Consider the following 13,742-nt stretch of genomic DNA (forward strand, 5'->3'; position numbering starts at 1 on the left):
TAGTAGTAGTAGTAGTAGAAGTAGCAGTAGAAGTAGTAGAAGTAGTAGTAGTAGTAGTAGTAGTAGTAGTAGTAGTAGTAGTAGAAGAAGTAGTAGTAGTAGCAGCAGCAGCAGCAGCAGCAGCAGCAGCAGCAGTAGTAGTAGTAGTAGTAGTAGTATGCATTACAAAAATGCTGTTAGCCTTACATTTGGTAAAATTTAAATATATTACAAGGGAGGCAAATCTGTAACAATAAATTTTAACTTATTGCATTTGTTTCCCCTGTAGTGTATTACCTCCCCTGTCCTGCTTATATTTATATTAATCAACAAAATTAAACAGTAACACAATATTTAATATACAAAATACAAAAAATCTCATATTCTGATAATATTTTTACTGATCCACTGTATTTTACTAAAAGGATGATGTTTCATTGGACTGATAATAATAGAATTAGGATTACAGACCAGTTGCTTCAGTAATATTGTTCAGAGTGTGCCCTGTTGGCCACGTATGCATAAGTTGAATTATCATTCAAAAACCATTTTACTATTTCGAGTCAACATGACCTTGACCTTTGACCTAGTGACCTCAAAATCAATAGGGGTCATCTGCGAGTCATGATCAATGTACCTATGAAGTTTCATGATCCTAGGCCCAAGGGTTCTTGAGTTATCATCCGGAAACCACCTGGTGGACGGACGTACCGACACCTGGTGGACGTACCGACCTACCGACATGAGCAAAGCAATATACCCCCTCTTCTTCGAAGGGGGCATAATAATTATCTCCCTTTTTAAAGCTTATTACTTCCCTCAAATGTGTATCTCATGGAGCTGCACATTTTGAGTGGTTAAATTTCAAGGTTAACATCATCCTTTAAGGTCTAGGGTAAAAAATACAAAGTCAAGGGAAGTAATAAGCTTTAAATGGACGCTTTCCACCTAAACTGAATTATTGGTTGGAAATGACTTTCTTTAAAAGGACTCCCTGCGCCTGTCAACAACATAGGGAATAGCATGAAAAATACATGAATAATATGAGCTGCACTCTGGGAAAACAGGGCTAATGCATGCATGTAAAGTGTCGTCCCTGATTTCCTTGTGCAGTCTGCACAGGCTTGTCAGGGACAAAACTTTCAAATCAACAACGTTAAAAATAGGAAAGACATGAATAATTTGTATGTGTGTGAAGTGTCCTCTACAATTAGCCTGTGCAATTAGGCATAGCCTGTGCAATTAGGCATAGCCTGTGCAATTAGGCATAGCCTGTGCAATTAGGCATAGCCTGTGCAATTAGGCATAGCCTGTGCAATTAGGCATAGCCTGTGCAATTAGGCATAGCCTGTGCAATTAGGCATAGCCTGTGCAATTAGGCATAGCCTGTGCAATTAGGCATAGCCTGTGCAATTAGGCATAGCCTGTGCAATTAGGCATAGCCTGTGCAATTAGGCATAACTAATTTATTACTGAGTTTATTTGAAAAGTTTGGGGAAAATTTTTGGTCAGATTTTCTAAGGAAAATGTTACTTTTTACCATTGGGAAACATTTTTTTTCCTTTTTGCAATTGGGAAACAGCCTAAAAGAGGCTGTACTTTTGGGCAAAAGCAATCACTGTATACATACTGTGGAAATTCTAGGGTCAGCATTCCCTTTGGATTGATCTCCACTGACTTGCCCCAGAACTTCAGTTTGGGGTTAATGGAGCCGTGGAACTTGTACAATGTTGCATCAATGTGGAATGCGCTGATAGGTGGGTGGTGGCACACTTGTTCCGATATCAGACGGAAGCCGAGATCTGGTCTGAAATATGTAGAAAATATGTGAGGTATGTAAATATATGTTCAAAAAAACATGACATATGCAAAAAATATAAGTACCATATGAAAATATGTGAAAACCATGTGAACATCATGTGAACTTTGTGAACATCATGTGAAATTTGTGGAAAATCATGTGAAATATGTGGAAAAATATAATAACAAGAGCTGTTTCAATAGGAATACATTTGCCCCCAAAAAACACTTTTTTGAGACCTAAACGCAGAATTCTAAACCTTAACACGGACCCTTAGTTCAATGTCGAGGTCAAAGGGGTCAAAATTTGTGTGCGTATGGAAAGGTCTTGTCCATGAAGCGACATAGAAGTTATGAGCATTTTTCGAAACCTAAACACAAAAGTGTGACGGACAGACGGAGAGACATGCAATGACTATATGCCCACCTTCAGGGGCATAAAAACATGTTCAATATGTGAAAAACATAAAAAACATGTGACCATGATATATTACAAAGAAGGTTGTCAGGACATGTGTATGTGACTATGTACATGACCGCATTATTTTTCTCAATCAATTACGGATTTTTACATCCATTTAACTTTGTTAAAAAATAATCAAGAGCCTTCTCTTACATATTACATTCTCTCAACAATCATATATTAGTAAAAATGCATAAACAGAATTGTTGTTATTTTGACACATGAGTATTTATGTGTATTTATTATTCATTATTGAATAATACACGATGAGCCTTTGAGCTTGAGCTTATTGATATATATTTGTATACACACCTGTCCAGTTCATAGGTTTCTCCCAGCAATGGATTAAAAGGCTTCCCTATTCTGTCCCAGTTTGATGAGACAGCTGACACTGCGAAGGCTGCCACATACTGCAACAAGAATCATTAGACTAGAACAGAGAATACTCACAGGGATAGACACAAACATTTTACAGAAGGTTGTTCAGGCGGAGAGCTATCTCTTGCACTTTGGTAGCCGGCAAACGAGTAGGTGGCACAGAACAAAGTACATGTCATAATGCTTATTTATAAGTTATATTTGAAGAGCCTTGTCAGAAAACCGGGCTTAATGCATGTGCGTTAAGTGTCGTCCCTGATGAGCATGGAGCTTTGTGCTTTTTAAACAATCTGATAAACTACAGGACTACTGTTTAAAGGTCTTTTACAAAGTTAGTTGCACAGACGTACATGTACTACTAAATTTTGAAATTGACTTACTCTGACCTTTATTTGCTTGCCCAAGGCATAGGCGCCCAATTATCTATATCCCTAAATCATCTTGCCTCATACTGAATTATGACTGTGTAGCATTGGAAAAATAAGGAAAATTTGATGGATCTTAAATTGATGTATTGTTTTTGATTGTCTGAGGTAAAACTTTACATATATACAGTTTGTGTTTGAACGAACCGACACAAAACATTAAAATTAATGTCCTACCAATAATTTTGGTTTTACAGTACTAGTTTGATATAACATCACTGAATACATAATGGCATGTGTACACACTTATAACTCCTTCCCAATAGACTGTAAAATCGTTAATATTCGTCTGCATGAAATTTTGAGGGGGTTTTCAAATGACTTTTTTGGACACTTTAATTTGTCAGTTTTCTGAGTTTGAAAAAACAAGAAGGCCTGAAAGGCCCAAAGTCGCTCACCTCAGATCCAAAGAAATGATCTGTTCTGTGCAGCCCAAGATATCATTAGAACAAATGTGTTGACTAAGTTTCATGAATAATTGACTTTTAAAAGTGGGAAAAAATTAACCCCCAAAAAAACCCACTGATTTGATATGTTTAGTATAGTATTACTTGTATTGTCCAGTTTGGTTTAGTATTAAGCTGATATAGCGCTATGCAACCCATGCTCACAATGATAAAAACGCTTTCTTCTTTGAAAACAAAATAAAGGTTTTCAAAACCGTGGATTAATTGATTGCGAACAAGGGCTACTTGTAAAACATGCATGCCCCCCATATGGGCTGTCAGTTGTAGTGGAAGCAATTGTGTGAATATGTTTTTTGTCACTGTGACCTTGACCTTTTACCTAGTGTAAGATATCATCCGGAAACCATTGTACTCTTTCGAGTCACTGTGACCTTGACTTTTGACCTAGTGACCTGAAAATCAATAGGGGTCATCTGCCAGTCATGATCAATGTACCTATGAAGTTTCATGATCCTAGGTGTAAGCATTCTTGAGTTATCATCCGGAAACCATTTTACTATTTCGAGTCACTGTGATTTTGACCTTTGACCTTGTGACCTAACAAGAGCTGTCAGAGGACAGTGTGCTCGACTATTCGAGTGCTTGACAGTATAACGTAAGCCATCATGGGGAAATTGTTCGGGGTGGGGGAAGTGAGAGGGGGTATAATGTGAGTTGTGGTAATTTATAAGATGTTTAAAAAAAAAAATTTTTTTTTTTTTTGGGGGGGGGGGGGGGGGGGGGGGGGGGCGGATGGGGGGTGGGGGTGAGAGGGGGGTATAATGTGGGGTCTGGTAATTTATTAGATGTTTAAAAAAAAAAAAAATTTGGGGGGGGGGGGGTGGAGAGGTGAAGGGGGTGGGGGATGAGAGGGGGCTATAATGTGGGTGAGGTAATTTATTGGATGTTTAAAAAAAAAAATTTGAGGGGGGGGGTGGGGGGGTAGGGGGTGAGAGGGGGGTATAATGTGGGGTGTGGTAATTTATTAGATGTTTAAACAAAAAATGGGGGGTGGGGGGTAGGGGGTATAATGTGGGGTGTGGTAATTTATAAGATGTTTAAGAAATAAAATTGGGGGGGGGGGAGGGTAGGGGGGTAGGGGGAGTGAGAGGGGGTTATAATGTGAGGTGTGGTAATTTATTAGATGTTAAAAAAAAATTGGGGGGGGGGGTGGGGAGTGGGGGGGTAGGGTGGAAGGCGGTGAGAGGGGGGTATACTGTGGGGTGTGGTAATTTATTAGATGATGTTTAAAAAAAAATTTGGGGGATTGAGGTGGGGGGGGGGAAATATAGGTTGGGGTGATGTCTGTAAACAAGTATGCACAATATAAAAGCAATATGTCAAGGGACAATGAACAAAATAACAAATGATCTCACACTGACATGAACAAATATCCTCTATTTATGTAACATGAAATTTAAACTTATTGCATTTGTTTCCCCTGTATATAAGAAAGATATAATAGTGTATTACCTCCCCTGTCCTGCTTATATTTATATTAATCAACAAAATTAAACATTAACACAATATTTTATATACAAAGTATACAAAAAAAATCTCATATTCTGATAATATTTTTACTGATCCACTTTATTTTACTCAAATGATGATGTTTCATTGGAATGATAATTATAGATTTAAGATTACAGACCAGTTGCTTCAGTTATATTGTTCAGAGTTCGCCCTGTTTGCCGCGTATGCCTTCTTAACCCTTACAGTGCGGGAACCGAGTTGTGAAGGCCTTTGCAAACAGTTTGGATCCAGATGAGACGCCACAGAACGTGGCGTCTCATCTGGATCCAAACTGTTTGCTATTCTGATAGTATTCTTTGAAAAAAAATCGAAGAAAATGCTAATTTTAGAAATTCAGCAGACGACATTTTAGCAGACGACAAATTACCCAGCATGCAAAAGGTTAAGTATTCATCCAAAAACCATTTGATTATTTCCGGTCACAGTGACCTTGACCTTTGACCTAGTGACCTCAAAATCAATAAGAGTCATCTGCGAGTCATGATCAATGTACCTATGAAGTTTTATTATCCTAGGCCCAAGCGTTCTTGAGTTATCATCCGGAAACCACCTGGTGGACGGTCCGACAGACGGACAGACAGACCGACATGTGCAAAGCAATATACCCCCTCTTCTTCGAAGGGGGGCATAAAAAGTAAACTGGCGCCCATTTTGCTTCTGCTTTGTTAGTTGTTTCATCTTAAAATATTGTTTTCTCCATTTTTGGCATTAAAAAGCATACACATTATTGCGCGTTATACACCTTTAAGTATATACCTGCAGCCTGTCGACTGGATCATCCTGTTTAGCCGCCAGTTCGAGTAGCGTGGAATACTCTAGATACTCTGTGATACGCTGGAGGAAGGTTATTGGCTCGTTGAACACAACTGGCATCGTGATCTTGGACAACTCCTGAAAACAAACAAAACTGCATAATTGTTCCTGTTTTTATTATTTGTCAAAAGAATTTATTGTATATTTTTAAAACATGATATCATGCAATCAAGTTTCTTTCGGCTGAAATAATTTTTTATAAAATTAAATTAAGTACCGGTACATGCCATTCGTTTTTTTCAATTACAAATAAAGCTATTTCTTCAGATTTTTCTTCATCTACATGTAATTGAATTTTGGTCACAGGGCCCTCAATCTGTCAAATCCACGGCCGAAATTCGGCCACATTCCCCCCCTGAAAAGCATACTTTTTTCCCCTTTTTGGGGGAAAAATTCCCCCTAAAAAAAAAAAAATATTTTTTTTTTTTTTATAAATAGATGTCTCAGGATTACTATATCTCAATTCTATTTTAATTTAATCTTGTCAAACATACTAAATTATGAAATTAGCAATGAATATAGTGCAAACATGTACAAATGTAATAATTAGAGAGTAAGTTAAAAATCCCCCAAAAAGGGAAACGCCGCGAAAATTCCCCCTGCTATGGGTAGCAACCCGCTTCCCCTAAAATGGATTGAGGGCCCTGGGTCAGGGAAATTCTGGGCTAAATGCAGGGGTTTTTATCTGACTTTGGGGAAAGGGCATGGCCTTTTTTGAGGGAAAAAAAAAATCGCACGAAATGCCGGATTTTGGGGAAAAAAAACCACGCGAAACGCCGGATTTTGGGGAAATTAAGGAAAGTCTTAAATAATCAATTTAATATATTTTCCTGTTTTTAAAACAAATACTGGTATCTAAATAGTGTTACAACATGATATAATAAAATAATTATGGTACAGATTTGCAAAAAGTTGGATTGGAACAACCAACTAATGCATGGAATTAATTAATAAGCCAATATCTTCACATTTACCTCACTATTGAGATACATCAATGCATTGCAAATAATCTTTTTAATAATCCTTTAGCACAAAGTCCAATATTCTTAACACTTCTTTCTTTTGAAGGAAAAACAAAGAGCTTAATTTCACAAATCATTTTGTCAGTTTTTATTATTCTGTTATTCTGGATCATCCCTGTAATGCTTGTTTATCAATATTCGATGTTGTTTTTTTAAATCAAATATCGGATCTGTTAATTCCCAATGGAAAAAAGTAAATATTTTTCCCAAAGGGGAGCTAAAACTTCCCAAAGGAAGGTTTCCAAACATATTGTTTCCATCTCAATATTTTGTTCAACCACCATCCATATAAGTTCAACCTTAGTAAATATAATATTTAAACATTTGTATTCTCAATTTTGAAGCATTTTTTAGCAAAACAAGGACAATACTAATTTCCAAATTTTAGTCAAAACACCGCAAATTTTCCCATTCCAATTTTGGGACCCGGCCCCATAACCAAAATGATGAAAAAACACACTGATATTTACTCTGTCAACTTTGTTACCCAATTAATTTGTTAATTGAGTTTGCACAGGCTAGTCGGGGACAACACTTTGTACTTTTTGCAACTTTTTGTTCAAAGATGTCCTCTTCTTTTTGAAAATTCAGTTAAGGCAGAAAGTGTCATCTGTGATTAGCCTGTGGAGATTACACAGGCTTAGCTGGGTCGACACATTACTCATTTGAATTAATCCCTATATTCCTTTACTGCGGCTCACATGTCTACAATTCTGCTTGGTTTAATGTGCAATTAATACACTTATTATACAATAAGATATCCAAGTACATGTACATGGGAACCACTGCTGTAAGATCTCACAATGATCTCAATCAATACCATTTTATGTTACCCACATATCCCGTCTACATTCCCACTAAAAACAGCAATTCACCTATTGTACATGTATGATTTCATTTAGTGAGACATACAAAATGTTATGGTTCTAAGTGAATGACATCCATTCAATATAAAGAAAGTAAAACCTTGGCTTAAGATCATACACGAATATATTCTCAGGTTTCTAAAGCCATTTAACACTGTATGGGATTGTGCTCTGTGAAAAGGGGGTTAAATGCATGTGCGAAAAGTGTTGTTCAAGATAAGCCTGTGCAGTCTGCATGTGCGAAAAGTGTTGTTCAAGATAAGCCTGTGCAGTCTGCATGTGCGAAAAGTGTTGTTCAAGATAAGCCTGTGCAGTCTGCACAGGCTAATCAGGAACTACACTTTCAGGCTAAACTAGAGTTTTGCTAAGAAAATATTTTGGTAAAAGAAAAATATTATAAAAACGGAATGTGTTGTCCTTGATAAGCGTGTGCAGACTGCACAGGCTGATCTGGGAAGACACATAAAGTACATGCATTAAACCCCCTTTTCACAGAGCATGGCCCATATTTATACACATATAGTGCTACAACTTCCTTCTCTATTATCTGTAAAATCATTTACCTTTGTTGGCCTGAAATTTCATGCTTTGCTCAAAAAATGACTTTTCATGGACAGGTTAATTTTTGTATTCTGATTTTGGAAAAATAGAAGAATTCACTTCTGTCATTGTCTTATGTTTGTACATGTATTTGTAAATTTTGTGTATGGGTCAGGCCGTTTTTTATTCAATTTTGTCAATTTACCCAACCAAAAAAGTCCCTTTTTAGGATCTACATGTATGTCATTAAACAGAGCCCGTTGGGACAACTTCTTAAAACAAGAGGGCAAAGATGTCCCTTGTTCGCTCACCTGAGAGGAGTCTGTTCATTCAATCTTTACCAAACATCAAACTTGACCTAGATATTGTCCAGACAAACATCCTGGTCAAGTTTTATCATTATTGAACCAAAACTCTGGCATATGGAGTGTTTTTGTTTTTGTAAGATTTGACCTGGTGACCTTTATTTTGAGTTGACCCCCCCTTACCAAACATCAAACTTTGCTTACAAAAATAAATATTATGACCAAGATTCATAAAATCTGAAACAAAATTGTGACCTCTAGAGTGTTTACAAGGATTTTGTATAATATAATGAAAATTTGGACAATCTAAAGGGCAATAATTATGGCATTAATTATGTGATATATATAAAAACCAATCTTTGTACCAAATTTCATGATGATTGGGCAAAATATGTGATTTCTAGAGTGTTCACAAGCTTTTTTTACTATACAAATATAAGAAAACTGCCCCCCCCGGCAGCTATGTTATTCAACTGACCGGAACCATTTTCGAACTCAACTCTCATATCAAGAAAACAAATGTTCTGACCAAATTTCATCCAAATTGGGCCAAAAATGTGACTTCTAGAGTGTTCACTATATACATATAGAGAAAAATGGCCCACCCACTGGCTGCCATGTTTTTTCACCGATCTGGACCGTTTTCGAACTCGTCCGAGATATCAATAAAACCAATGTTTTGACCATCTTTCATGATGATTGGGCAAAAATTGTGACTTCTAGAGTGTTTAAAAGGTTTCTCTATAGCCAAATAAGAGAACTGCCCCCCCCCCCCGGCAGCCATGTTTTTTAACTGACTGGAACCATTTTCGAACTCAACTCTCATATCAAGGAAACAAATGTTCTGACCAAATTTTATGAAAATTGGGCCAAAAATGTGACTTCTATAGTGTTCACATGTTTTCACTAAATACATATAGAGAAAAATGCCCCGCCCACTGGCGGCCATGGTTTTTCACCGATCTGGACCGTTTTCTAACTCGTCCGTGATATCAATAAAACCAATGTTTTGACCAACTTTCATGATGATTGGGCAAAAATTGTGACTTCTAGAGTGTTTACAAGGTTTCTCTATAGCCAAATAAGGAAAACTGCCCCCACCCCTCTGGCAGCCATGTTATTCAACTGACTGGAACCATTTTCAAACTCAACTCTCATATCAAGGAAACAAATGTTGTGACCAAATTTCATGAAAATTGGGCCAAAAATGTGACTTCTAGAGTGTTCACATGTTTTCACTTTACACATATAGAGAAAAATGCTCCGCCCACTGGCGGCCATGTTTTTTCACCGATCTGGACCATTTTCGAACTCATCCGTGATATCAATAAAACCAATGTTTTGACCAACTTTCATGATGATTGGGCAAAAACTGTGACTTCTAGAGTGTTAACAAGGTTTCTCTATAGCCAAATAAGGAAAACTGCCCCGCCCACTGGCGGCCATGTTTTTCAACGGACCGGAACCACTTTTGAACTCGACCAACATATTATTAAGGCAAACATTTTGACAGAGTTACATGAAGATTGGGCATGAAATGTGACTTCTGCAGTGTTTACAAGGTTTTTCTTTTTTTTGACCTAGTTTTTGACCCAGCATTACCCAATTTCGAACTTGATCGAGATATCATTGGGACAAATCTTCTGACCAAGTTTCATGAAGATCCGACATGAAATGTGGCCTCTAGAGTGTTTACAAACCAAATGTGGACAACGGACAGAAGACGGACAAAGACCGGTCACAAAAGCTCACTTGAGCAATCAGGTGAGCTAATAAATCTTCATTTGAAAACAACAAGTTAGGTCATTAAGTAATGGATACAACTCATATACATGTAATAAGAAAGAAGTTGATGCATTTTGAGCATTTTCGTATGGCTCCAATAATTAAACAAATCAATACTCACTTAGGGTTTCACATTTTGCTTATCTTTTTAAATTTGTTCCTATAATGTTTTTTGACATTTTTCATTAACTAATGGAGTTTGTTTAAGTTAAGAGCAAAGAAGAATAAATATCAGTCTTAATCAATGTATGTAAAAGTGTCATTCCAGATTAGCCTGTGCAGTCTGCACAGGCTAATAAGGGACAACACTTTTCGCTTTTATGAAATTTTTTGTTTAAAGAAAGTCTCTACTAAACAAAAGGTCCCTATCAAAACAACCATTCAATGCACTGACGTAACAGTCTGCAAACTTATTGGAAATATGACTCTGTAATGAACTCTTCAATAAAACATTGACGAACGGAAATTATTTTGTACTTGCATGACCTTCCGTAAACAATCACAGACAGTTTATTTTGGTCTTCAATCAGCTGAAATGTTCAGCCACATATCCGGTGTGTTTTCTCCCCATTTAAGGAATAAGGCAGGGGCCCTTTGGAATGGCAAAAATCTCTTCTTTTTTTTCTCAAATTGGGAAATTGATGTTTTTGTTTGTTACTTACAAATACTAAACAAGAGCATCGCATAACGGTTGCCAACGCTTTGCTGCGGGTGAAGTTTTGAATAAATGAAAGCTTGTCAGATTTTTTTTTTTTAGAGGTCACAGTGACCTTGACCTTTGACCTTGCGACCTAAAAATGGGTGTGGCATGTAGAACTCATCAAGGTGCAAATACATATGAAGTTTCAAAGTTGTAGGTGGAAGCACTTTGATATTAGAGCAAAATGTCAAGGTTTTAGCACGACGCTGACGGCAGACGACACAACGAGCTGGCTATGACAATACCTTCGGTTTTCTCCAAGCTAAAAATTGAGAATAAACGTTTTCAATAATATACTTACATGTACTATGTTTCAACTTATTGGGTTGATTAGGGAGATGAACTTAATGTTGAGATTCATAAACAACTTTTTTTTTTCAAACCTTTAAGTGGGATTTTTTTTGTTGGGGGGGCAGTCATTTGGGAAAAATATATGAGTAGCGTTCAGAGAAAACTGGGCATAATGCATGTGCATAAAGTGTCGTCCCAGATTAGCCTGTGCAGTCAGCACAGGCTTATCAGGGACGACAGATTCCGCTTTTATGGTATTTTTTGTTTCAAAGAAGTCCCTCCATACCGAAAATCAAGTTAAGGCTGAAAGTGTTGTCCCTGATTAGCCTGTGCTGACTGCACAGGCTTATCTGGGACAACACTTTACGCACATGCATTATGCCCAGTTTTCTCAGAACACGACTCGTATACTTTTTGAGATGGGGGATATATGGCAGAATTTCAGCCCCAGCTTTGACCAAAATCAACAGCACTGTGATAATTCAAAGACTTCCCAACAAAAGTGTTCGTAAAACAAGGTAGTTAACAGTGCGCTGTATTATCCCATTACATACCACTCACAGACACTCGGCATTAGCTACAACCCCCCTCCCCCAGCTGCTACCCCCTCTGAATGCTCTAACAAGACAAACAAGAGGGCCAAGATGGCCGTAGTTCGCTCACCTGAGAGGAGTCGGTTCATTCAATCTTTACCAAATGTCAAATTTGACCTAGATATTGTCCAGACAAACATCCTGGTCAAGTTTCATCATTATTTCATCTGCGCGTCATGATCAATGTACCTATGAGGTTTCATGATCCTAGGCGTAAGCATTCTTGAGTTATAATCCGGAAACCATTTTTCTAAGTCGAGTCACCGTGACCTTGACAGCCATTGTGTGAATACGTTTTTTGGCACTTTGACCTTTGATCTAGTGACCTGATAATCAATAGGGGTCATCTGCGAGTCATGATCAATATACCTATGAAGTTTCATGAACCTAGGCATAAGAGTTCTTGAGTTATCATCCAGAAACCATTTTACTATTTCAGGTCACTGTGACCTTGACCTTTGACCTAGTGACCTGAAAATCAATAGGGGTCATCTGCGAGTCATGATCATTGTACCTATGAAGTTTCATGATCCTAGGCATAAGCATTCTTTAGTTATCATCCAGAAACTATTTTACTATTTCAGGTCACCGTGACCTTGACCTTTGACCTAGTGACCTGAAAATAAATAGGGGTCATCTTCGAGTCATGATCAATGTACCTATGAAGTTTCATGATCCTAGGCATAAGCATTCTTGAGTAATCATCTGGAAAACATTTTACTATTTCGGGTCACCGTGACCTTTGACTTAGTGACCTGAAAATCAATATGGGCCATCTGCGAGTCATGATCAATGTACCTATGAAGTTTCATGATCCTAGGCCTAAGCGTTCTTTAGTTATCATCCGGAAACCATTTTACTATTTCGGGTCATCGTGACCTTGACCTTTGACCCAGTAAATCAATAGGGGTTATCTGTGAGTCATGATCAATGTATCTATGAAGTTTCATGATCCTAGGCATAAGCATTCTTGAGTTATCATCCTGGAACCATTTAACTGCTTTGGGTCACCGTGACCTTGACCTTTGACCTAGTGACCTGAAAATCAATAGGGGACATCTGCGAGTCATGATCAATGTATCTATGAAGTTTCATGATCCTAGGCATAAGCATTCTTGAGTTATCATCCGGAAACCATTTTACTATTTCGGGTCATCGTGACCTTGACCTTTGACCTAGTGACCTAAAAATCAATAGGGGTCATCTGCGAGTCATGATCAATGCATCTATGAAGTTTCATGATCCTTGGCATAAGCGCTCTTGAGTTATCATCCGGAAACCATCTGGTGGACGGACAGACCAACATGAGCAAAACAATATACCCCCTCTTCTTCGAAAGGGGGGGGGCATAATGAGAAAACTGCCCTCCTCCCAGCAGCCATGTTATTCAACTGACCGGAACCATTTTTGAACTCAACTCTCGTATCAAGAAAACAAATGTTCTGACCAAATTTCATGAAAATTGGGCCAAAAATGTGACCTACTGAGTTCACATGTTTTCACTATATACATATTGAGAAAAATGGCCAGCCCACTGGCTGCCATGTTTTTTCACCGATCTGGACCATTTTCGAACTCGTCCGAGACATCAATAAAACCAATGTTTTGACCAACTTTCATGATGATTGGGCAAAAATTGTGACTTGACTCTAGAGTGTTTACAAGGTTTCTCTATAGCCAAATAGGGAAAACTGCCACAATATACATATAGAGAAAAATGCCCCGCCCACTGGCGGCCATTTTTTTTCACCGATCTCGACCATTTTCGAACTCGTCCGAGACATCAATTAAACAATGTTTTGA

The 13,742-nt window shown here is 37.8% G+C and overlaps 1 protein-coding gene across 2 annotated transcripts in view; it reads right to left on the bottom strand.

Annotated features, from left to right (window-relative positions):
* Positions 1 to 13,742, bottom strand: part of LOC127864477 (oxysterol-binding protein-related protein 1-like) — a 103,611-nt gene that overhangs the window by 27,532 nt on the left and 62,337 nt on the right. For both annotated transcript variants that reach the window (XM_052404100.1, XM_052404099.1), the window contains exons 19-21: positions 5,781 to 5,915; positions 2,555 to 2,652; positions 1,610 to 1,786 (exon numbers count right to left, since the gene is read on the bottom strand). In XM_052404100.1, the coding sequence (XP_052260060.1) occupies positions 1,610 to 1,786; positions 2,555 to 2,652; positions 5,781 to 5,915 (410 nt within the window). The remainder of the gene's footprint in view (positions 1 to 1,609; positions 1,787 to 2,554; positions 2,653 to 5,780; positions 5,916 to 13,742) is intronic.

This window comes from Dreissena polymorpha, chromosome 1 (assembly GCF_020536995.1).
Source record: "Dreissena polymorpha isolate Duluth1 chromosome 1, UMN_Dpol_1.0, whole genome shotgun sequence".
Lineage (NCBI taxonomy): Eukaryota > Metazoa > Mollusca > Bivalvia > Myida > Dreissenidae > Dreissena > Dreissena polymorpha.